At 48.9% G+C, this 24,689-nt stretch overlaps 2 protein-coding genes across 14 annotated transcripts in view; one reads left to right on the top strand and one right to left on the bottom strand.

The window, feature by feature from the left end:
* PAN3 (poly(A) specific ribonuclease subunit PAN3) overlaps window positions 1-3,993 on the top strand; it is a 118,047-nt gene extending 114,054 nt beyond the window's left edge. For 7 of the 10 annotated variants that reach the window (XM_033409383.2, XM_033409378.2, XM_049701123.1 and 4 more), the window contains 2 exons: window positions 1,046-1,175; window positions 2,102-3,993. In XM_033409383.2, coding sequence (XP_033265274.1) covers window positions 1,046-1,175; window positions 2,102-2,196 — 225 coding nt within the window. In that variant the 3' untranslated portion in view covers window positions 2,197-3,993. Of the gene's footprint in view, window positions 1-1,045 lie in introns of all 10 variants that reach the window. The other 3 variants (XM_004281762.4, XM_033409382.2, XR_004478083.2) reach the window with 2 other exon arrangements.
* A 4,684-nt stretch (window positions 3,994-8,677) lies between these two features.
* Window positions 8,678-24,689, bottom strand: part of FLT1 (fms related receptor tyrosine kinase 1) — a 174,224-nt gene continuing 158,212 nt past the window's right edge. For all 4 annotated transcript variants that reach the window (XM_049701112.1, XM_004281761.4, XM_049701111.1 and 1 more), the window contains 6 exons: window positions 24,056-24,155; window positions 18,519-18,624; window positions 18,100-18,242; window positions 16,155-16,239; window positions 14,322-14,416; window positions 8,678-11,563 (listed from right to left, as the gene is read on the bottom strand). In XM_049701112.1, the coding sequence (XP_049557069.1) occupies window positions 11,362-11,563; window positions 14,322-14,416; window positions 16,155-16,239; window positions 18,100-18,242; window positions 18,519-18,624; window positions 24,056-24,155 (731 nt within the window). In that variant the 3' untranslated portion in view covers window positions 8,678-11,361. The remainder of the gene's footprint in view (window positions 11,564-14,321; window positions 14,417-16,154; window positions 16,240-18,099; window positions 18,243-18,518; window positions 18,625-24,055; window positions 24,156-24,689) is intronic.

The raw sequence follows: 24,689 nt of genomic DNA, 5'->3' as shown, positions 1-24,689 counted from the left end.
TCCTATAGAGAAGTAATTCTATAGAAGAAAAAAATTAGCCAAATATGTTCATTGCACTGTAGTTCACGATACCAAGGAATTGGAAGATATTGGGGGAATAATTGAATTATGGAGTATCAACTGGATGGAATATAATATACACAAATGTTAAACGTGACAGGTAGATGAATTGGGAGATTAGGATTGACATAGTCACACTACCATGCGTAAACTAGATAGCTAATGAGAGCCTGCTGCATAGCACAGGGAGCTCAGCTCGGCGCTGAGACGACCTAGAGGGGTGGGATTGGGGGTGGGAGGGAGGTCCAAGAGGGAGGGGATGTGGGGATATATGTATACATAAAGCTGATTCACTTTGTTGTACAGCAGAAACTAACACAACACTGTAAAGCAACTATACTCCAATAAAAATAATAAAGTTTTAAAATAAGATAGGCAGCAACATAGGGCAATGTTTCTTTAATTTTTTAAAAAATGACTTTTGCATGTGTTTTATTTTTTGGCCACGCCACGCTGCATGTGGGATCTTAATACCCCACCCAGGGGTCGAACCCACGCCCCCTGCAGTGGGAGTGCAGAGTCTTAACCACTGGACCACCAGGGAAGCCCCTAGGGCAATGTTCTGTGTTGAGCGGGGGCTTCTCATTGCGGTGGCTTCTCTTGTTGCGGAGCACGGGCTCCAGGCGCACGGGCTTCGGTACTTGTGGCTCGCGGGCTCTAGGCATGCAGGCTCAGTAGTTGTGGTGCACGGACTTAGTTGCTCTGCGGCACGTGGGATCTTCCCGGACCAGGGCTCGAACCCGTGTCCCCTGCACTGGCAGGCGGATTCTCATCCACTGTGCCACCAGGGAAGCCCCTAGGACAATGTTTTTTAAAAACGCATCTGAGTTGAAAAGTGTGTGCATAGTGATTAGTGATGTAAAATATTTATGAATATCTAGAGGGGAATGTGACAACATTTTAAAAAATATTTCATATATCACTGTTGCAAGTGTTGTCCTAAAATAGGCTTGAACTTCATATGTTGTGTTTCTGTCTGTTTCAGTTAGATGCTGGTGTGCCAGAAAAAATAAGCCTCATTTCCAGAGATGAGAAGAGTGTACTTGTGGTGACTTACAGTGACTTAAAGCGATGCTTTGAAAATACTTTTCAAGAACTGATTGCAGCTGCAAATGGTCAGTTGTAGTATTTGCTTAAAAAAAAAAAAACAGGCGGGATATGGCCGAGGAGCTTATTAACCAATAGCAAATTGCACTACAGCTGAACTGTTCTCATCATCTCATTTCGCGTTTGGGAAACAAGCAGAAGATGAGCAGAGCTGCTTGCACTTGGGTCAGGTGCGCTGTTACTTGAAAGGAAGAATGTTTCACTTATCCTTGAGCTGTGGCTGCCGGTGGGCCACACCTGTGAAGAGTTTATTTTAGATTAAGGAGCACCGTTAGGGGAATGATGTTCCAGCTTTTGTTTTTTCCACTTGTATATGCACTAATTTTAATTTTTTAAAGACTTTTTTCTGATCTTTGAACTTTTGCCACATTGTATACTTATTAAGGGAAACGATTTGCAAGGAGGTTTTTGGGAAACAATGCTGGGCAGCATTTTTGTCACTGAGGGTTGCAGGATTTGCTCTTTTGGGGATGGGTTGCCCTGAATAACATAAGGGACCAGGTAAATGATTTCATGGAAGTACCGAATAGTGCATAATTCTTGTTAAGAGTATTGTATGCAAGCTCTGTATGCCACCCACTGTTAGTTCAGCTTGAGATTTTTTTTGTGTGTTTTTTGTTTTGTTTTTAAGAACACACAAAAATTTCAGTGACTTGTTGGGTGTGAATTCCCCTATTAGTTGATTTAAGTCCTTTCTGAATGAGGGTTAGACAAACAGGAACTGAAGGAGCACACAGAGCTCTTTGCTCCAAATTCAACCAGAGCCTTTTTTTAAAAAGGCGTTTCCCTGCTAATCAGATACATTTACATTTATGCCATTTTTTAACAGAAAAAAATTAAGAAATTGTGTTAAAGGCCTGAAGTTCAGGAGTATATTGCTTTAGGTTTTTTCCAGTTTGCTTTTTTGTATAAAGTTCTGTTCTTTGAACCACAGCTTTATTATGGTACTTTACACTGGATACAGATACAGAGACACTGTTCAGAAGACGAACTAAACACAGCGGTGGTCTGGCATCAGGAGCTTTCTGAAGTTTTACAGCCTGAATCTGGAGGGAAAACAATCTGCTGTGCCTTTGCAGTCACTGCTTAGCCCAAAGTAATAGTGCTTTTGATAATAACTATGTGGGATATTCCTGAATAAGTCAGTCTCAAAAGTCTGGAATTTTCCTCCTCTTAACTTTCTTAACATTTGGACGTGCAGTTGTCGCCAAACTTGGGTATTCATGGAATTTCTAGTTAATGAAATACCTATACTTTGATACTGAAGACTGCCAAATACATAGGAATTTTCTTTCATAAAAAACAGTAATGAAGACTCTATCTCCTTTCCCAGCACTGAATGTTTTGCTAGCACTGGGTGCTCATCATGCAACTATGAAGAAAATGTGGAAACTCAAAAGGTCAGGAAAGACTTCCAAGCACTTGCAACTGATGTTACAGTCTTCAATTTTAATAACTATACATATTTGTAGTTTTCAGAGAAGTTTTTAATATTTCTCTGTCCACTTTTTATAAGCTTTAAAATGATTTTCTCTGCCTTGAGATTTGCATCAAGAAAAAGCACCTCTTCACCCAAAATCTTTGAAGACTAGAGACACGCTTTACATGTTTTAACAAGTGTGTTTGAGTCCGCGTCTGGTAGCATCAGTTGTTGAGTTAAAAAGAAAATCAGTTATTGCATTTGATCAGGATGGATTTTAAAAGAACATAATGCTCAATATTCAAAGGATAATTAACATTTGCCACCATAATGTTCTTTTTTTATGTAAAAGGAACAGGAACTTGGAGACATTAACATGCAAAAGTCTTTTATCATTATTAGCTCATGTATTTGACAAAGAGCAGCTGTCTTTTTATATGTTTTTTGACAAATCATATTGTAATTCTTTTGTACAAAAAAGAACTACTTGTATTCTAGAAGAAATATGAAATGCTTAATTTATAAGCGGGCTGGAGATTTTTTCCAATATTGTTTTCTTTGAAAATGAAAGGGGATCATCTATTTTAGTTTCAGGGTCTGGGAACTTTTTGAAAATTTAATTTGTGGACCAATGTTTTGCAAAAGCTAAGGAAGGGCAGGGGTAAAATAGGGCTTGATTTTCTCATTCTGTGTAGACCAGCAAACTTCCCTCTGCGAGGCCGGTTCAAATCACAACCCCAAGAGTGTTTGCATCATAAATGCTAGCTTGCTTCAGCCCCTAGTAACCTCAGGACTTGGTTTGAATAAAAAGGTAGACAGCTGATATGTTTTCATGAGTAAATATTGTCAGCCAGAAAACAGTTGGTGTCAGGTAATACGTTATTTTTTTTAAGCTTTGTTTTATATTTATTTTTCATTTAGTTTTTATTGGGAATGGTTTTCAATAGAACTCTTAGTTCTGCTTAGGTGTTTTTTGGGGGAGCCCTCTTTTCCATAGTGTAATTCCATTTAACAGGTTGTCTAAAAGTTAGTCTTTTTAATTCATAGGAAGATTTTAATATCTGAAAGTACTCAAATTAAGGATATAAACTTGCACACCTTCCTGTTATGACAGATACAAGCACAGAGCGGACAACCCTTGAAATCATGTAACGTTGGTCATTTCAATTTTTTGTTACCTATTTTAAAATCTGTTAATGTATTTACTTCATTGTAAATATTTTTGAGGGTACCTTTGTATTTTGCTTTTGACCTTGGTTCTGTAATTTGGATGTCAACAACTTCCCTGAAAAGCACCAGTATGTTAAGTTCTAATGTCATGATCCCAATATGGGTTATTCATCTTTAATCCTGTTTTCAGTCTCTACGTGTACAGCAGTATTTTTAATAAAGAATTACAGAGAGAAGATGGTCCTTTTTTTTTTTTTGCTACCAGTTCATTTAACAAGATGATGTTTGTTTTATGATTGGTACTTAAAAGGCCAAACGTTTCATATGTGTTTTGGAGGAATTTTTGGTCTTTGGATAAAATGGTGGCAGATTTATTTGTTAATTTACCAAATATCTGTTAAATGCCTAACTTGGATCTGTTCTAGGCACCAAAAATGCAGATAAGTATTTTAAGTACTTGTTCTTTACAAAATGTGTAGTTACACCCAAACATTTCTAAATAGTACATGGCATACCGTGTAGTTTAGGAGAGAGGACCTACTTACATGAAAGGAATGACATCTGCTAGTCTTTGATTCAGATGCGGTTAATTTACTATATAGGTGAAGGTTCCTCTCCCCCCACCCCCCCAGAAACATCATTCCGAATAGAAGGGTAGAGAAGGAAAATATGACAAAATGGTAATATTTGTTGAAACTAGGTACTCATTCATTAAATATAGGCCTACCTCAGACATTGTGGGTTCAGTTCCAGACCACGGCAATAAAGTGAGTCACATGAAGTTTTTGGTTTCCCGGTGCATACAAAAGTTATGTTTACACTGTACTGCAGTCTGTTAGGTGTGCAGCAGCATTATGTCTAAAAAAAATGTATATACCTTAATTTAAAAATACTGCCATCATGTGAGCCTTCAGCAAGTTGTAATCTTGCAATAGTAACATCAGAGGTTCCTGATCACTCTTACAAATATAGTAATAATGAAAAAGTTTGAAATACTAAGAGAATTACCAAAACGTGACACAGAGCCCTGAAGTGGGTGAGCAGTTGCTGTTGGAAAAACGGTGCCTTTAGACCTTCCTCGATGCAGGGATGCCGCAGACCTTCAGTCTGTAGAAAAAGCAGCATCTGTGAGGTCTGCCTGTATTTATTGAACGCCTGTTATATGTCAGGCATTGTTCTAGGAACCAACAGCACTCTGACCACAACAGACAAATATTTCTGCTCTTAGAGAGCTTTCATCCTATCAGGGAAAAGGAGTATATAGTAGTTAAGAGGTAATAATGGTTATGGAAAGAAAATAAAGTAGGGTAAAGGGCGTGGATAGGGTTGCCAGATTTAGCAAATTAAAATAGACAACACAAAATTGAATGTGAATTTCAGATAAACAGTGGATAATTTTTTTTTTAGCATGAGTGCGTCTCAAGTATTGCATGGGACACAGGATCATTGGTTTATCTGAAATTCAGATTTAATTAGCCATCCTGTGTTTCATCTTGCAACTCTAGGTGTGGGGAGTTTGGTGGTGATGGTAGAATTTCAGATGGGACGATCTGGGTAAGTTGGTCTCCCTGAGAAGGTTGTGTTTGAGCAAAGACTTGAAGAGAAGAAGCCAGGCATTGCAGATGTCTGAGGGAAAAGAATTCCAGGCCGGGGAATGTGCCGGGAGCGTCTGAGGCAGGGCAAGGAGGCTCCCATGGCCAGAGCAGAATCGGCAGGAAACTTTGGCGTTTACTCCTGCAGGGGAAGCTTCGAGGAGGATTGTGAGCAGGAATAGCATGGCACAGCATTTGAAAGGATCACTCGGGCTGCTCGTTAGGGGCTTTGGGGCGGGGTGACGGGGAGATAGCTGTAGAGGCAGTGGGAGGCAACTGGATTCTGAATACATTTCAAAGGTAGAGCCAAGAGCATGTCCTGATTCATGATTTCTAGGACGTGGACTAAGAAAGAAGAGAGGAATCAAAATGACTGAAGATTCTGGCCCACTACTGACAGGATGGAGGATTCTACTGAATTGAAAGAGATGGTTGTAGGAAGAAAGGGGTTTTTGGAGGGAGGAAGGGAGGAAGAGAGGGGGTTGGCACGGGGAAGACGGGGAAGTGAGGAAAGACAGTTGGGAATTTGGTTTGGGGCCTGTTAAGTTTAAGATGTTTAGTACACGTTTGTGCTGGTTTTTTATTGTTCAGTGACGACGGACCGTAAACTTCAGTGGCATAAAACAACCCCCATTTTACTCTCATGGGTTCTGTGGGTCAGGAATTAGGACAGGGCACAGCAGGGATGGCTTAGCTCTACCCATTATGTTGGACCTCAGCAGGGAAAACTCCAGTGCCAGGAGGGTGGGGGCTGCAGTCATCCGACCTGGCACCTGAACTGAAGGTCATGAACTGGACTCAGCTGGGGCCGGTCAATGGAGGTACCAACCCGTGGCCTCTCCGTGAGGCTTGGGCTTCTCCAGCTCTGGCGACTGCGTCTCTGGTGGGACCGGTTGGAGAATGAGTGGCCTCGGGTGGAGGCTGCATGATCTTTTCTGGCCTGGCCTCGGACTCATGCACGGTCACTTCTGGTACATTCTGTTGCTGACGAGTCACAAAGCCCGCTCTGATTCCAGGGGAGAGGAATTGGATGGGGAAGTGACAAGGACACTGCCAGAGCTCATGTGGGATGGGAGGTATTGGTGCAGCAAGTTTTTGGAAAATACAGTCTGCCCCAGCATCAGGAGATGTTGGTTTAGCACTCACATAAGAGTTCGGAGGTTAGGGGGAGAGATCTGGCTTATACGTGTAATTTGCAAGACATTATCATATAGATGTCATTTCAAGCTTTGAGGTTGATTGAGAGCATGAAGAGAGTTAGTATAGACTGAGAAGTGGAAAGGTCCAGGGGCAGAGCCCTGGGGTTCCTGGAACACTGTTCAAGGATCAGAGAAAAGAAAACCAGTATGAGGCAGAAATGACCAGTGAGGTGGGAAGAAAAATCTGTGATGTCCTAGAATCAAGGTGTTTCCGGGAATAAGGGTCAAGCTGTTAAGACTGAGACTGAAAATGGCCACTGAGTTTAGCGACGTGGCGTCATGGATAAGCTCCCCATGGAGCAGCTCCTTTTCAGTGAGTGGGAGAGAAAGCTCGGCTTGAGTGGGAGGAGAGGAACCAGAAACAAAGAGTAGTATAACCAGCTCTTTCAAGGAATTTTGCCGTGAAGAGGAAAAGAGAAATGGGGTGGTAGCTGGAGGGGAAAGCAGGGATGGAGGGTTTTGGGTTTTGCCAGATGGGAGAGGTAATAGCACGTTCGTATGATCCAGTGGAAAAGGGAAGATGGGCAGGGGTGAGGGGTGGTGAGTTGCTGGAGCAATGGCCTTCAGTCGAGGAGAGGGAGGGGCTGCGTGTACCCCGGGTGTTCTGAGTCGGGAGGGCAGAGTGTCTGCGGTAGGTGGGCAGATGTGATGGTGGGATTTTGAAGTTCTCTTGACTCCTTCAGTTGTCCCATCGATGTGAAGGGTATACTGATAGTGCCTATCACATTGGGTTGCTTTGAAAATTAAATGAGTTTATTTCTCTAAACCACTTGGAATAAATAGTTCCTGGCACATAAAATTCACTTGCTATGTTTGAGTCTAAGCCCTTACTCTTTTTAAAATGGGTTTTTCCTCTGTGAAGAGTTGTGGTGATCAGTCAGGTTTTTTTCATTTTAATAATCCTTTATTGAAAAGCATACACACGTGCGTTTGCACGTAAGGGTATAGCTCAGTGAATGATCATGATGTGAACGTACCTATTTCCCACACCCAGATCAAGAAATAGAACATTAGTGGCATCTAGTGGGTTTGGGGGGTTACTTTGTTTTGTTTTTTTTCTCTTAAATGTCTTTAGTTCAAAAAACAGAAGGCTAGTCATTCCTGTGTTGGGATCCAGGATATTTCTGAAATATTTCCTGGCCTGTGAAATCCGTAAGTCTGGTAATACGTTTAACACTGAGGAGTCCAATAAACCTTACTGGGCTATCCTGCTGCTGGACAGAAGAAAAAATTCCGTTCCCAAATGTACAATAAGTTTCTAGAGTCATGAGAAAACTTCTAAACGATGACGTGACCCCAATTCCTTGAACATTCTTCAAATCCTTTGCCTAAATTAGTGACTTTTGTGTTAAGAAAACCAGTAACATTTTTAAAGGATTTCAGATTCTCAAAGATGAAATGCTTTTTGCCCTCTTCAGCTAATAACCACACATTTATTGAGATTAGTCATTTATCCCTTGTTCTCGCCTTGTCCCAAAGAAAGCAGGCCTGTTTTCCCTGGAAGTGTTTCTCCAATCTGGTTTGCTTATGATGTTATTAGGAAGGTGATGGTATGACCGCTTTCTAAGACAATGTGTTGGTCACTTATTCTGTGTCTATTAGTGATTACCTAAATGGTTCCTCTTTCTAGGATGTGATCCACAAAACAAAATTGAAGAATACGTAGCTAGTGTCCTTTTCTTAGGGAAGCTCTTGTGTCACTGCCTAGTTATTTCGTATGGTTCCCAGCACACAACCTCTAATACACAAATATACACCCACGCGCGTGTGTACACACACACATTCTGTGATTATGGTAATGTTAGTGTTTGGGAAAGCCTGCCTCTTTTTTAATTGAGGGGACTTTGGTCTGCAGCCAGCACTCGCACTCAGTCTGTACATTCTACTTGCGATCGTATTCATTTTGTATTTTGATGCTGATTTACCGTTCGCAGTGTCTCAATCGTTGAGAGCAGCCACTCTGTGGACTGGTAGAAGCTCTGTGCCCCGTCTTTAGTGGCGCTTGGTTTCTGTTTCTTGTGCCGGATTAGTAATTGGTATTTCGTGAGCTCACCCAGAACACCTGTCCACTCCCCCGCCCAGGGAAGCCAAGACCCCTTTTTTCATTTATACGCAAAATGGAAAATATATGGATGTTTTTGTAAGTTAATTTTATTATATGAAGATAGCATACAAAGTACATTCATAGTGACTAGAGATGTAGGACGAGATTCTGTCTTACTTATATCTGCAGCATATATTCCTGGTTTGTATAAAAGTAACTTTAAAATTCCAGTTTCCTTAAATAGTTCTGCACAAAACACACACACACACACAAATATACATATAGTTACTACCACTGTCGGTCAAAGACGCGCTCCTTCTTTGATCAGTTAAAAGGGGCCAACACGTGGTTGTTTCCTGTGTGGCATTGTTAGGGGCTGGGAAGCGAGGCGCAGCCAGAAGGCCGAGGTCACCTTCTCAGGGTTTGGACCCACTTGCTCCACGGGCCTGAGCGTCATTCTTAGACCAGCTAGATACAGGCTCGCGCGTGGTTCCCGTCCCCTCCTACCCACGCTGCTCCGTGTCCTTGATCTCACAAGTCCTGAAAGGGAGTACTTGTCCCCTCGTTGTTCAGGCCAACCATTTCTGTCGGAGATGACAAATGGGTCTAATAATACCATCAGTCCACTAGTGATTGCATTTTCAGTGCTGTTTCAATGAACCCGTCTGGGACAAGCCCTTCGCCACTGGATACACTCATTCCTCCCAGCTTCCAGTTTTCATTCTATGTTAAGACTCCAGATAAAACCGGACTGATGGGACAGACCCGAGTCTCTGAGGAAGCCGGATTAACACAGTCTAACGTGTTCTTTTGGAAAGATGGTATTACTAAGGCCTCTTAATGATTAAGAGTTAGATTATTGAAATCAAGACATTATATGCATAGCTAAGGTTTTGCTTTGTTTTCACTAACTGCTGGATCCTTAACTGATTTGAGAAGACAGGAGAATCGATTGTGGTCTTCTTGTAATTGCCCTGTTTGACCTCCTCCCGGTTACCTGATTTCTACTGTTGCCAGGGGTCACAGGTGCTCTCGGGCTCGTGAAGAACAGGAAGAAGGCCCCCCTCTCCAGGGCCCTGGCCCGATACTGTCTGCACTTGACTCTTGCTGGAGACTGGCCAGAGGCTCCTCCAGCAGAGTCCCCGCCCCCGGAAGCAGCCGATGTCTTGCTGGGGACGTTCCAGCTCTCCCATCTCTTCATACGAAGAGCCTTGAAGCGAGACTGTGGCACACGGGGCAGGAAGCACAGGCCCATCTATCACTTCCGTCTCAGGTTCTAGAGTTAAGAAGGGAAGCGTCCTCTTCTCTACCAGGAGCAGTGATTCCTTGTGGCCTGTCTGGCTCCAGCTGGCCCCAGAAGGTGTGCACATCCTAAACACGCAGCATCACGCAGAGCCAGTGAGGGGTCCAGGGCCTCTGGACCCTGAGAAGTAGGCACCCTTTTGTACCCTGTCTCCCTATGTCCATCATCCTCAGACCCACGGCAAGGCCCAAAGTAGATGAAAAGAGGCTTTTCTCCTATTGTCGGCTCATTAATATCCTGAGTCCCCATTCTAGAAGTATCTTGCATAAATTACATACCACCTTTTTCCTCAAGGAGCATAAAGTGCTTAGTAGACATTGGTCAATGCTCTTCTGTCTAAGAGGCGAGCGTGGGTAGGGTCTCCACCGAATAAGGAGGACACCTGGTTGACTTCTGTCCTCGGGTCGCCACGGTTTTCGGGAGTTGGTCTGGTTGGCGTGGAGATGGGGTTTTCACTCCGCCTTCTCTTTTTTCCTCCATCTATCCTAGTTTGGGTCTAGAGTAAACCTACACAAGACTGTTTTCCTTCTCCTCAGCTTCCTTTTATAACTAACTGTACGAAACAGGTTAATACCAAAAACTGAGTTAAGTGTCTTGACTAGATATTAATACTCCAGATGGAATCTGACAGTATCTTTGAAAACGTGGCTTTCAGCCGAACCGGTGACCTAGGAGACCAGACTCACTGGGTTGAGCTTCCTGGGAGCGGCGCGTGGGGAGAGGCGGCCCCCGCCCCCGGCACCCCCCCCGCCCCGCCCAGCTCAGGGGGCGGGGTCAGCGTGTCCTGCTGGGGGGCCGGCGGGGGGACGGGCTTGGCTTCGAGCTCCACCCAGCGCTGGAGACGAAAGCCGTGCCCCGTCTGGGAAGAGGCACAGAACCCATCCCATAGCTGAGGTGGTGCAATGTGCTTGGTCGTTCCAAAAATCACGTTTGGCCCTTTTTGGCCTCCGCTCACCGCCCACCCCCTGTCCTGTCTGCTCCCTGGCTGGTTCTCGAACGTGGACCCAGTGGCACTGTCCCCATCCCACTCCGTCCCCGTGCCCTGTCCTGTTCTCTTCGTCTCTCCCCTCCTCCTCCCAGGCCTTGTCAGCTGCTGCAGGGCCCCAGAGCCACGCCTTTGCAGCACAGGCCGGTGACAGGTGACAGTGTGTGTCATCAACCAGCCGGAGCCCGGCGGCCCTGGGGCCCCGGGGAGGAGAAGCAAGTCCTGGGGCTGAGGAAGGATTTCTCCTATCCTCTGAGTCCCACGAGGGTTGGCAGTGGTGCTCTTGGCTTTATCTATCTGGGGTTACATTCTTGTTAGTCAAAAGAGACAAAAAGCACTATTAACAGTCACACAAAAGCAGCTGGCTTCTGTGGGAAGGAAAAGGTGTCGATTTATATATGCATAATACTGGCAAAAGCTACTTTTCTGGGGGTATAAATACACACGTGGTTCTAGAAAGAAGGCTGTGCTGAGTCGGGCTCTAGACGGGTGCGGTGGAGTACGGGACCACGGAGTTGTAGTCGGGTGGGGGAGAGCAGCACGAAATCTTCCTCTCCAGCTCCGAGGGGTCATAGGTGAATCTGCGCCGGCCTCTGCTGAGGTGCCCACAGCTGGCATGGCAGAACGCGGGTCTGCTGAGGTCAGAAAGGCCCGACTCCTTACTTGTACTTGTTACTCTCAAGCTAAAGAAAGAAAAGAAAAGAATCAAAGTTGATTTCTTGAACACTCAAGTCCACCCCTTAGTGGGTCGTTTGCTCATAGGCGTCCTGGGGTTCATGGCTGTGGAGTCCCACCTCGCCCTCTGCCAGGGTCTCTGGAGCTGCGCACGGCCTCTCTGTCACCAGCTGGGGGTCATTCCGCCGGCCGGCCAGGGCCGAGGGTGGAATTAGTTAAGGCAAACCCAGAACTGCTGGTGGAAAATAGCCCCCAGGCTTGGGTCCAGCCCTCCCCTACTCCTGTGATTGGCTCAGAGATGCTCCCCAGCCCCGCAAGTATTCAAGTCGAATCCCTGGAACCTGTGAAGAGCACTTTATAAGGCAAGAGCTGCGACTGAGCTAAAGGATCTCCGCAGGCGGCGCCTGGCCTGCGTCCCCCAGGTGGGACTCAAGCACAATCACAAGCGTCCTTATAAGAGAGGCGGAGCGGGCGTCACGGCGCACGCAGGAGGAGCGGGAAGTTGGGGCCGAGGAGACGCCGGGGGCAGCGCCGCTGGAGGAGGAGAGGCACGGTCTTCCCCGGGGCCTCCCGAGGGAGCGCAGCCCTGTGACACCTTTATCTTGGACGTCCGGCCTCCGGAACTCCTGTGTCGAGACACCGAGTTTGTGGAAGTTGGTTACAGCCGCCTGGAGAAACTCCTAGAACGTCCTACGGAAAGGTGAGCACAGCCGTCCGTCTCCCTCTCCTGTTTGTGCTCCAGAGGAGAGGCATGTCCAGTTAAGGCGGTGTATCGCGGCAAGGGTGAAGGGGCAGGGGACTGGCTGCTGGCTTCCGTGCGTCGCATGCAGCCCAGGACGCCGCGCCGGGCAGAGGAGCTTCTCTTGTCCTCCCGTGTTTGGGGGGCTTAACAGCTGGGATGAGAATGAGAACCCCGGGCGCCACGACGTTGTTGAATTGGCTCTGCATTAGCGCGCCCAGCCTTTGATCCATGTTCTATGTTTTAGTGTCCGAGTAGAGGATGCAATGGGTGGTTTTCCTTTTTTCCACACGGGAAAGTGTTTCTGGAAGTGTTTTAAAGTAGGAGACAAAAGCGCGTGGGTCCCGCTTCTCCCGTCACTCCTCGCGGTGTCCCCTGACCTGCCCGGCGCGCGGCTCCGGGCCCCCGGGGGGGCGCCGCAGAGGACAGGCGTGCGCAGGTGTTCGGGCCCGAACGTTCCCGGCCCTCCAGCTCCCTGGGGTTGATGCGCTGTGGGCCCCATCGCTCAGAGGCGTCTGTGGCCACCCTTTGACTTGGATCAGGGCCAGCAAACTAGCCGTGCGCTGGCCACCTGTTTGTGTTTTTTTGTTTTGTTTTAAGCAACAGATGTATTGACGTATAACTTACATACTATGCGATTCACCTATTTAAAGCGTACAGGCCAGTGGTTGTTAGTATATTTACAGAGGGCTCTTCAGGGCATTTCATATACATGGAATCACAATGCGTAGTGTTTCATGAGCGGCTCTTTTCACTTAATTCAAGGTTCATCCATGTTGCAGCGTGCATCGGTACCTCATACTTTTTATTGACAAATCTCCTTCTGTTGTACGGATATATGCATTTTAGTTATCCATTCGCCAATTGATAGACATTCGAGTTGTTTCTTCCTTTGGTCATTATGAATAATGCTGCTGTGAACATTTGTGTGCAAGTTTCTGTGCGGACGTAAGTTTTCATTTCCGCGGGGTATATGCCTACGGAGCTGAACTGCCGGTTCCTAGACTAACTCTGTTTAGCCTCTGAGGAACTGCTAGACTGTTTTCCGAAGTGGCTGCACTGTTTTATGTTCCTACCAGCGAGCATACAGGGTTCTAATTTCTTCATCTCCTCGCCAGCACTGACTCTGATTCCAGCCATGCGGGCAGGTGTGAAGAAGGGGTGTCTCATGTGCCTTGCATCTCCCTGATGACTAATGAGGTTAAGCATATTTTCCTGTGCTCCCTGGCCGCGGCTGCCTGCTTCTGTAGGGAGAGGTGACCGCACACAGCTGCAACTCCTTGCTCGTGTACTGGGGACGGCTGCTGCTGTAAGCGGCAGAGGCGAGCCTTGGTTTACCCTCTGGCTCTGTGAGTCAGCAGAGCCCTGATTTGGGTACAAGAGGAGCAGGACGGTTCTGCCTGTGGGTGAGTCGGGGGCAGGCATTGGAACCGGGAAGGGACGAGCACCGAGAGGGTCCAGCACCCTGGAGGGTCCAGCGAGAGCCCACGTTTTCTGACGGCATTGCCACCGGCCGCTGTGTGGAGGAAGGAAAGCCACGGTCCACAGGACATGAGCACTCACTTGGAAGAGTTGGGGTGTCAGGAGGGCGAGTCTCAGGACTGGATGGCAGTAGTCGGGCCCCTCCTGTGCCGCTGCTGCCGGCCCGGGATGGTGAGGGGTGCGCGTCCCCTCCCTGCCCCTGTGAGCAGGTCTCCATCTGACTGTGCACTGTTGACAGTTGGAGACATGGGGCTCCTTTCTACCGAGCGGCTGTGCTGCATGGGCTCGGACTGCCTGTCCTTGCCCGTAAAGCAAGTTCTGTTTTCCCTTAAATCCCAGTCTTCCTTCCCAGAACATGGCACTCAGATGTCTGATTTTATGCCTTCTTTCCTGTCCTTCTGGGGAGAAAAAAGTGCTTTCTGCACGGCCTGGACACTATGGTCTAGGAGGGCAGGTAGCCCTCAAGTATCGCCATGAAACCCTCTCCCCCGGCACCTTCCTTCTCGCCCCTCCGGAAACTGGTCAGAGCCCCCCAGCGTCCTTACTCAATCTTCAGCGAGGCTTTGGGTTTACTCTCGGCCCAGGTGAAGCGCTTTAGCAAGGGAGAGGCCAGCAGGGTGCCACTGTCCAGCTGGTAGTCCTGAAGGGAAGAAGGAAAGAAGGAAAAGGTTACACCTCTTGCTTGACCTGGAGGGGCCCATGCCAATCGGGGTGTGATGTTGGGATGCGCATCTAAGGTCACTCCAGGCTCTGGCCTCATCTTCCACACTCCCTGCCTGTGAAGACACAGCATTGTCTCCATATCGGCAAGTCTAAACTTTGTCAGTCACAAGAAATCCCTGTGCCCAGTGACTGAGGCCCTTCCTCCTGACAGTGAAGAAAGCAAATGTAAACAAAAGGGAAAACTGCGGGTACCAGGTGAGCGTTTTTCCTAGTCAACTTTTATGCAAATTATTGCTTAAATATATTAAAGATAGTTGGGCGGATGACTTGGCAATGATATGTAAAGACTCTGAGAAATGATAAAGACACGGTTTAATTTTTCTTGAAGATTCTACAGAATTTTTAGGCCCTCCTGTGTGATGGTTTCCAGCCATTCTGTTTCCTTGTTGGTTCGTATTTAGCACTGAGTTTTATGCAGGGTCCTGACTCTGTTAACACGGCGTTTCCAGTGAGTGGACCCCACACGTGGTTCCTGCCACCTTCAGTCCCCCCGTGGCTCTGTCTGTGTCCTTAACTATCCGTCAGTAAAGGAGCCTCAGGAAGGGGCCTGCCCCAGTTCCCGAGGTACTCGGGCGGGCAGGGCTGAGGGTCAAAGAAGCCTTCCATGTTTTGTTTCGTATCGTCTCCTTGGACTTAAAACCAGTGTTTCTAAGCAGCAAACCAAAATTTCCAGCCACTTTGCCTTTGTATTCACCAGCTTATTTGTAATTTTTTTTTTTTTAGTGTTTAAATAATCTTTCCTCTTTATCTGGTGTGTTTGGAAGGTTTTGGTGTTTTTCAGTGGTGACTGTGCTGTGTCTCAAGGCCACGCTCTTTGTGGTCATCACCTTCACACCACAGTAGGTTTTTTTTTTTTTTTTTTTTGCGGTACGCGGGCCTCTCACTGCTGCGGCCTCTCCCGTTGCCGAGCACAGGCTCAGCGGCCATGGCTCACGGGCCCAGCCGCTCCGCGGCACGTGGGATCTTCCCGGAACGGGGCACGAACCCGTGTGCCCTGCATCGGCAGGCGGACTCTCAACCACTGCGCCACCAGGGAAGCCCCCACCGTAGGTTTTACAGGCCTTTTTTGGGTCACGACTCCGTGAGCGGCCCTGAGATGCAGCGGCCGTGTCTCTTGTCCAGCCCTTCCTCTCCTCCCCTTATTCTCTCAGCCCCACATCCCAGATCTTTTAAAGGGACGAGCTGCTTGAGGCCTCTTGTTTGCTGGGCTGTATGGATCACTTTGCTCTGTGTGGTTGGGTGGGAACAGAGGCCTAGGAGATTCTTCCAGGATCTCAGAGCTGCTCGTGGGAGAGGGCTCTCTGTCGCACCACGAAGGTGCAACCACTCACACAGCTTTGAGTTCCTCTAATGCTCTGAAAGCAAGGTTCCATCACTGATGGCCAAGAAGCTTAGAAACACACAGTGAGGTTTCGTAGGGGACTGAGTTACGCCCAGGCAAGGACATGGGCCCTGGAGTGAATCCTGGGTCATCTTCAAACTACAGAATTACTTTCAAATTAGCTCTGTGTATTCTATGTCTTGTCAGCCCCCCTGAAATGGTCATTTCAGCCACCACTGATTACTGGCCCCCATTGACCTAGAGCCACCGGACGACTGGAGTCTGTGTTTGGATGGGGTGCACTGAGTAGGTTCCTTCCACTTCCATTACTTACATCAAGCATGGACGTGGCATTTGGTGAAAGTTCTTCAAAGGTTTTGATTTTTTCCAGGCTGATGAAATTGAAAGCATTTACATATCTAAAGAAGAAGCAGAAAGAATAATCAAGACAGGAAAATGCGTCCAGTTTTGATTAGTCAGGAGACCATGGGCACCACGTCCCAGCTAAGGTGCACCCAAACACTGGGAGTCACCTCATCCCTCTTGAGGCTGCAGTTCTCTGGCTGTGTTTCCCTGGGAATCCAGACAGTGGTGCTACTTCCTCCTGTGGTTGCTAATCCACGTTGCGTAGTTTTGAGCAAAACCCCAGAGGGACCCTTGAGAGACGAGGTAGTGGTCAGGCCTCTGGTTCCCCGTGGAACCAGATGGTGTCGGGCCGAGAAGAGACCTGGGTCGTCATCTGGTCTAAACACCCATGTTACAAAGAAATGGGAAATGATGCCCAGAGAGGTGATGTGGCTTCATCACGTACAGCTGCTACTTCTGAAAGGACATGACCCGTCAGGGTCCCACAGCTGATTCAATGGCATAATCGAGCACCAGGGCTAGTCTTGTGTATCCAGTTTTGCGATCACAGATCGGGAGAAAGGGGTAGTATTTGGATGAGCTCCCTGTGACTGCCTGCTGAGCTTTGGTTGATCTGTTAGGAGGGGCCGGCAGAGGGGCCCACTGTACGCCCCCTCACCTGCGGCCCTGTCACCACCGACAAGGCCCCGTCTCTTAGGCGAGCTCCCTATTGGGCCCAAGGCTAAGCAACAGACCGGAGAGGCCCGCGTAACTTTGACACCTTCCTCCCTAGGTCTGACCCAATCCGCCCCTGCTAATTTATTTAATCCACGCTTACTTTTCTCATCTCTAAAACAATGGATGACTCATCTGGGCCGGTTGTGAAGTATGAATCGTGCCGCTGACCTGTGACCCCGCACCGCAGATCTGGGCCGGCCACTGGACTTCTTCCAGGCCCGTCCCAGACCATCGGTCTTTCCAGCTCTTCCCTAGTCGCCTGTCAAGCTTGGCTGAACTGAGGTTGGAGCCCTAGGAATGTACCGACTGCAGGCAAAGATGCTAGAAGGCCCGCAGGATAGTCTAAAAGTCCTGAGACGAGTCCTGGCTACACGGGGACAGGGAGGGAGCGTCAGAACACCTGGGTTAGGAGTTCTATTCTGCCGCTTTCGAGCCGCACAGTTTTGGCGAGCTGTCCTCTGTGGAGCTTTAATGTCCCCACTTGTATGACAGGAACACTTCCTAGGACTGGTTTGAGCATTAAAGGAGGTGATGTATGCAAGGAGCCCAGCATGGTACCAGACCACGCAGCACGTGTCTAACCATGAGCACTGAATGCGTGTGACACACGTGTCACCGCTAGGACTGAGGTGCTGACCCCGCCCAGCACGGCTACTCAGTACATCTTTCTTCCCTTACACCTTCTCCAACTTCCTCTAGGCTAACGAGAGGTACTTAGTTTGTCAGGTAAGAAAACAAATCCACTTTGTTGCATTTTATCGAAGGTATCATGAAAAAAGTCAAGGTCATTGGGGGGAACAAAAGAGGAGTTCTTCTAGAATAAGACAGACTAAAGAAATGAAAGAAAATGCAAAGTGTTCTTGATTGGATGATGCTTTTAAAAATGGTACGTAAGACATTTGGAGAAAATAATGGAGATTTGAAAATTCAATAGTACGAAGGGATTATCAATTTTCTTTGGTGTGGTGGCACAGAAGACTGTCCCTTACGAGATGTACACCAAAGTATGTAGAGGGAAGGTGTTACAGTGCCTTATGCCCTTTGCCAAAAGGTTCGGCAAAAGGAAAAATACACACATACACACGTATCGAGTACGTACACGAAATAAGGTAAAATGTATGTTTGGGTTTAGGAGGTGGGCTTTTTTCTATGTTTGAAAATTTTATAAAATGAAGTTGGGGAAAGAGAGATCTTACCTGACATTATCAGAACTTCCTGAATTAAACTTTGGAGCAGAAATATCTTCCTTGAAGAAGTCCTCTGAGAAGGCAGGAGTTGAGTACGTAAACCCACTATTTCCTGTCAGTATGGCATTGAGTGGGATATAGTCCTTGCCATCCTAAAACACCAAAGACAGGTGTAGTCACATGCATGTCTACTTCAGCCTGTTTCTGTGGGACACTGTTTCAGTTCAACTATGTCATTTCCACAATCTTGATTGTGTCTGGGGAAGATAAGTCTGCACACACCCGCACACGCCCACACCCCCCCACACACGTGTTTTCTTTTACTCCTGAGCTCAGCTATTAATAGCCTTTAAAATAACAGACAAAGAAGACACTCCCTGGACTTATATTGAAGGCATCTGGCCTTCTGATATTCTAGATAAATTTACCTGTTGTACGTTGGCTTGAAGCAAGTCGCCTAGTTTTTCCACAAGTTCTGCGAATCTTGGCCTTTCTTTTGGGTCTTTGTGCCAGCAGTCCAACATGATCTGGTAGCTGTTGGGTGAGAGCACAGCAGAGATTGCTGGAGAGCAGTGGGGAGTACATAGACTGCCCTACACACTGGCCAAGGGATGGGTGTTGTCATGGGTATAAAGATGATGCTTCTCGTAGTTATGTAGTGTTTGCTCCACTTTTAGCAGCCACGACACATAAAAAGGCTGCTCGCGCCAGGTCCTGCTGGTAGTGGAAAACACGTCTACACAGGCAGACTCTCAAACCAACCCCCCCGGAGCCCATGACGACCCAGGCTGTTGGCGGGAGGGGGTGCTGAGCTCTGAGTGAAGCCGAGCTGTCTGGGGGGAAACGCCAGTGGTCACTCGGCCATGAAGTGTCACGTCCTCCCCTCACTGTGCAAAGCAGGACAGTGTCCTTAAAGGTGGAAAGTGGATATAGACACAGATATCCACGGATGAATAGTCTGCAGTCTTAGGAGCTTCTCAGGCTGGAATGAAGGCTCCCCTGGGCTCCTGCATGAGCACATGGGATGTCTCACCCCTCACAGTTGCCTTGTCGAGCTCAGCAGTGGAGGTGGGCAGGGGGAGGCACTGTGTACACGACCGACATCGCTTCCAAAAGGTGGACGTCCACACAGAGTGTGGGTAGCTCCTCGGGCCGTATGCTAGTTCCTTCACATGGCTGACTGCCCCACCCCCAGCATCTCAAACTGGCCTCTCCCCGCACAAGGCAAAAGTACAGGCTGGCTTCTGGATATGAAACCATTTGTCTTAGCGTCCCAGAAGCCGACTCTTGTCCCGGGATTTAAACGTCAACAGGGTTCCTCTGTGATGCTCCTGACGCTTTAGGCCGAAGGGTATCGGGCTCCTCTCAGTCACGTCTGCAGGGAGTAGAGGTCTCTACCTGCCCCTTCTGGGCAAACCACCTGCCAAGCATCTGGACACACACTGGCTTAAGGATCTATTCTCTTTGTTCTCCTCGGGATGTTGATTGTAAGTCATCTCTTCTCTCGGGAGATCCCCTAGAGAGGACTCTGACCAGGTCGGATCAAAATCTGAATGGGCCTGGACTCTGGATCTGGGTCAGAACCCGGCTGGGAGCCCTGCTCAGGCAGGGACCTCCTTTCCAGACCCCTCACCTAACCCAGGGCCTGCCTGTGCGCACTCAACAAGTGTCTGCTGAAGGAAGTCAGACTGATCTCCTAGAAGAGAACGTGCTGCTCCTTCCACGAATCCCTAATTCCCAAGGCAGACCGCAGACACGGCTGGGACCTGGGCGCTGCCGGGATGCGCCTGAGGTGACGCATCCCTGCTGCCACCTCTCAGATGTGAGCCTGCAGGCGGCACCCACAGCTCCAAGTGTCTCTTAAGGCTATCCCTATTTTGTGTCAAAGTCTGTGAGGTGGCTGACAGGGAGAATATAGGAAGGTTAAAAAAAAAAAAAAAGAAAAGCAGAGTATGAGGAGGGATATAAAAATAACAGTGAGAAAAGGTTGAAACTCCAGGCAGAGTTAAGATTCACAATTTATATCATGATTTTGAGTAGTTTGACAGAGGCAGTGCTCTAAGCTTCCAGGCAGCTGGTGAAAGGAAGGAATAACCAGTTAAATGGTGCACATGAGCTGGAAGCTAAAAATAAACCAGCTACTTGGAAGAAGTATGGCTCTTCCCAGAACTGAAATCTGAAAGGAGGTTCTTGTAGACACCTCTCAACTGCATCATTATCATCCGAGTCATAATGACTTCATGGGATGGCCTTGTGCATCGTCTTTCAATGCTGGCCAAGTCTCAATGGCAAAAAATACCATTCAGTAAAAACAATTCTAAGAGGCAGAACAGTGTGGTCCAGGTATGTGTGTCCAAAGGCTCTGATTTAACCCCAGGATAAAATTCTAGGTACCCAAGGGGTTGGGAGCACCACGTGGTCTTTAGAACATTCCACGGGCACTGGTCTTCACAAGCAAACTCTCCTGATACTTGGCTGGTGGAGCTGAGGTCCTCCTTTCTGATAGGATATCTGCTTGCTGGGTACTTAAGTCTTTGTTTAGGGACGGACAGGAGTTCATAAAGATCACATGTCTGACTTGTTAACTTTCCTCCACTTGTCCAAACTTCTGGGTCAAGACTTTTCAGAAGATGATTCTGGTTCCCTCCCACCTGTGTCTCATCTACTGGACCTGTTTGACCTAAACCCTAGGGGCGGGCTGTGGGTTGACTTGTTCTAAGAGCGGTGAGGGCCCTTGGGTGAGTGTGCTGTGCGGTCCGGTGTCAGGTACCACTGCAGCGGGGCTCAGCTTATAGACACCAAGGAGGCTGGGACTCTGGGCTGTCGTCGCTGCTCTCTGGGGGACACAGGACAGGTCCCTTAACTCTCCCTGACGAGCAGTGCCTTAGAGTGCGGGCTCAAGGCACGTGCTCCTTCCAGGCAACCCAGGCCAGCCTGCTAGCGACCACAGGGCTAGAGTAGCGTAAGACAGTCCCATGTGGATCTCATATTAAGGTCCGTTTACACATCTTACTAATTTATTGAGATAGGTACAGAAATGCACGCTACAGAGGCAGGTGGTCACGAGACTCGAGTCTGGGATCCTCACCCCAGGGGTGTGGGCTGTGGCAGAGGCTGGCCTGTGTCTGCCTTACCTTGTCTAAGGCTACCTTGTCTAAGGCTCCCTTGTCTCTAGCAAGAAACAGATTCTCAGAGGCCACTGGAAGAACAGTAAATATATACACAGATATTCTATACAAGGCAGCCAAAGCAAGAAAGGCTTGAACCAGGCAAAAAAAAAAAAGGGGGGGGCGTGCCCTGAGAGTAGGGAGCATTTGGTCGAGCAGAGGCCCCAGGCTTATCCCGACCAGCATCACTTCGCTGCTGAGAGGCAGCTGGTGGGGGAAATGCAAGACCTGTGAACAGGATTCTCCCAGGTTCCTCTCTGCTGAAACCAGCCGAAGGGACCACCTGCAACTCTTGCTGTTTTTTATTTTGATTCTTGGTTTCTGACTTCTAGTTTCCACTCCTCTTGCCTAAGATTCAGTGCAAATCATCTCAAACACCAAAGGAAAAGAAAAAAAAAAAAATCAAAACATTCATTATTTCTTCCCTTATTGAAAGACATCTGATTAAACAGGCTCTGGGCGAGGAATGAGTGACTCACGTTAAAACCGTTTTACATCACTAAATAAACAGGTTTAATAAAGAAAAGAGACACCAGTTACACCCAACCCCATGGCCCTTCTAGAAAATGAGCCAGGGGTGACGGGACTGTGAGAAAAGCTTCCTTTCCAAGCTATCACCCAAGGTCCCAAGGGCACGCCAATTTAGACCAAGTTCAGGTCACAGAACCCTAGTTCTGAGAGCTGCCCTTCATCCTCACCAGGGCCTTCCCGCCGTTGGAACAAACAGGAGGGAAATGACTCCAACAGCTTTCAAACGCCGAAGGTTTGAATTCTGGACTTCTCCACAAACGAGTCACAAAGCTCCTTCTTTGTTTTTATAGTTTCTAAATTAAACTCCCTAGAATTGAGGGACCCTCCTTCTTTCTGTGGACTGGGGTACAAGTGCTACCTTATATAAAGACCTGAAGGTTTGATAACGTCCAGGTGAGTTTTGGGCCCAAAGTTGATGTGAGTTGTTTTGGACCAGAACCTGGATAAGAATTGGAAACACACCCTGCAGGTGTGTAGCGTGGTGCTGGGGGCTCTGGACTCAGACTCGGTTTGCTTAACTAATTGGCAAAGTGGCAAATCACTTAGGTGTTCTGTGCCTTGGTTGTCTCATCTGTAAGATGGAGATAATAACAGCACCCACTTTATAGGGTTGTTATGAGAATGAGGTGAATTAATATGTTAAAGTGCTTAAGACAGTGCCTGACGCTTAATAAGCACTAAATAACTAATAAATATTAAATGCTGTTGTTGACGACCGCAGTCATTACTGTTAGTCACTGGGAACTTGCTTTTGTGATTTTCAGATTATATGAAAAGTCCAAGGAAATATTTAATTCAAAGCATGAGTGGACATATTAGACGTTTCTTCTAAGGCACATGGGGTATATTCCTAATTTAACAGTCCTGTGATCTAGGGAGCTCAGTCCAGAGGACCGCCTTTAAACCTGTCTCCTCTCTACTTAGCCGACAAATCATGAGACTTCTCAGAGGCTTAGTTTCGTCACGCATCCAATTCAGGTGAAAATTCCTGTCTGCCTGCCCCTCAAGCGGGCTGGGATCTTCGCTTAGAAAACTGTAAAGTGCAAAGTCATCTCATTTTAAACCAGACCTCCTGGTGTCTGCCCCTGTCCACCACGTAAAAGCAGGGAGCACTTGAGAACTCTCCCGCCTTTAAAATCTCTCTCCGGTCCAGCGCAGGCCTGGGGCTAATCCAGCCGCGTCCCCAGCTCTCAGAAGGGCCTTGTGCTTTGCTGGCAAGGACACCACGTACGACTGAGAAGGCCGGGTCCCTTCTCCCCTCTGCACTCAGGCCGCTCCCCAGCCCCGCCTCCGTGGCCCGAGTCCCCCGTTCTCATGGTCCCGGGTCTGACCTAGCTTGTCTCTGGGCCGTGGAGGAAAGAGAGGGCCCTTTGGCCAAGCGCACACTTCCTTCGTTCCCTCCGACTCCTCCCAAAGGCCGTCGAGGGGCTCCTCACAGCCCCAAGTTGTGTGGGTGGGCGGGGGAGGGCCCCCTGTCTGTTCGGGAAAGGTGGTACCGCCGCGAGCATGGACGGGGCGGGGGGGGGGGGGTTGAGTCCTTGTCTAGCAGCCTGACAGAACTGCTGGGGTCATCACCTTCCTGCCCAGGCCTCAGGGCAAAACACCCACAGAGCGTCAGGAAGACAGAGTCTGAGAGGGGCGAGCAAGCACTTGTCCAAGGTGGACAGCCCTCACCCTGGTCCTCCCGTCCTCCTAGAGCCACGGGGCCAAGCAGAGGGGCCCCCGCCAGCAGCAGCCCCAGCCGCCTGCTCCGCACAGGCTGAAGGTGCCTCGTTGCCCACGCGGGCCTCTGGGGAGCAGGGTTCCTACCCAGTCCAGACCCCCGTTCCTCTCCTCCACGTCTCCCCCTACGCTCCAGCCAGCCCCCCACGGTCCCGGGTGTGGCTGGAGGGCCGGTCAGCTGCGGAGGCCGTGGGCCCACTTTGTGAGCGGGCACGGGGTCTGGCCTCCACTTCCCGGGCGGGCTGTTCAGTTGTGCCCGGGCTCCTAGCTAGAAGCTGTGTTCCTAACCTGGGCTCGCAGCTCCGTCGGGGTGGAGAGAAGCCCTAGGTAGGGACGGGTCCAGGACGCGACGCCTCGCTTCTGGAACGTGCTCCCGGCACGGCTGGGCCCCAGGGGGCTAGGCAGGGGCGACCCTGGGGTAAGGAGAGCCCCCTGCATCTCCCAGGACAGGGGCTCTGGACGTCAGCAGCACGTCCCCTTCCTGGGGCGGCCTGGCCGGGGGTGCGGGGGTGGGGAGCCATGGGCTGGAGGTGACGGGGGCTCACATTTCGGGCGTGGCGTACTCCGGGGCCCGCATCCTCATGCCGTCCTTCAGGCGGCTGCAGAAGTCCTCGTCCATCTGCACGCCCGGGTATGGGGACCCACCTGTACCGGAACACAGGGCACGTTATGGCCTCAGGGCACGAAACGCCCCGGGGGGCCATTCCGTGTCTCTTTCCTCCCTTCCAGGGGAGGGCTGGGTAGTGAAGTCCTGGTGATGGGAACGGACCTCAGCGCCCAGCGCAAGCCCCAGGGCAGCTCAGCGGATCCTTGCTGGCGCTTGGCGCCCTGGTGCTGGGTGTCAGATGCCCGCAGGCCGTTCCCATGGCTGCTCTGGTCTGTTGGGTCAGGAGAAAGGGTGGCACCTGAGGGGTCCCTCCCCTCTCCCTACCAGGAACCCTAGAGAAAGCCCAGCATTTAGACTCCTTCCTTGAGTTAATGAGCTGCTTTTTAAAAAGCCAGTAGACTCGGAGGCGGTCACTGGTGGCTCACTCGCACCTCACTGAGAACGACTTGAACTCACTACTCTCGTGTGAGGTTCGCACAGCACTGGGGGACCGGTTGCCGTGAGGGGCCCGAGGGAAGGGGGCCAGGAGCTGCGGGACTGGGCTGGCTGCTGTGGGGCGGGGCTTGCAGGGT

Source organism: Orcinus orca, chromosome 18, assembly GCF_937001465.1.
Source record: "Orcinus orca chromosome 18, mOrcOrc1.1, whole genome shotgun sequence".
Classification (NCBI taxonomy): domain Eukaryota; kingdom Metazoa; phylum Chordata; class Mammalia; order Artiodactyla; family Delphinidae; genus Orcinus; species Orcinus orca.
This window is presented reverse-complemented; position numbering and strand designations above follow the sequence as displayed.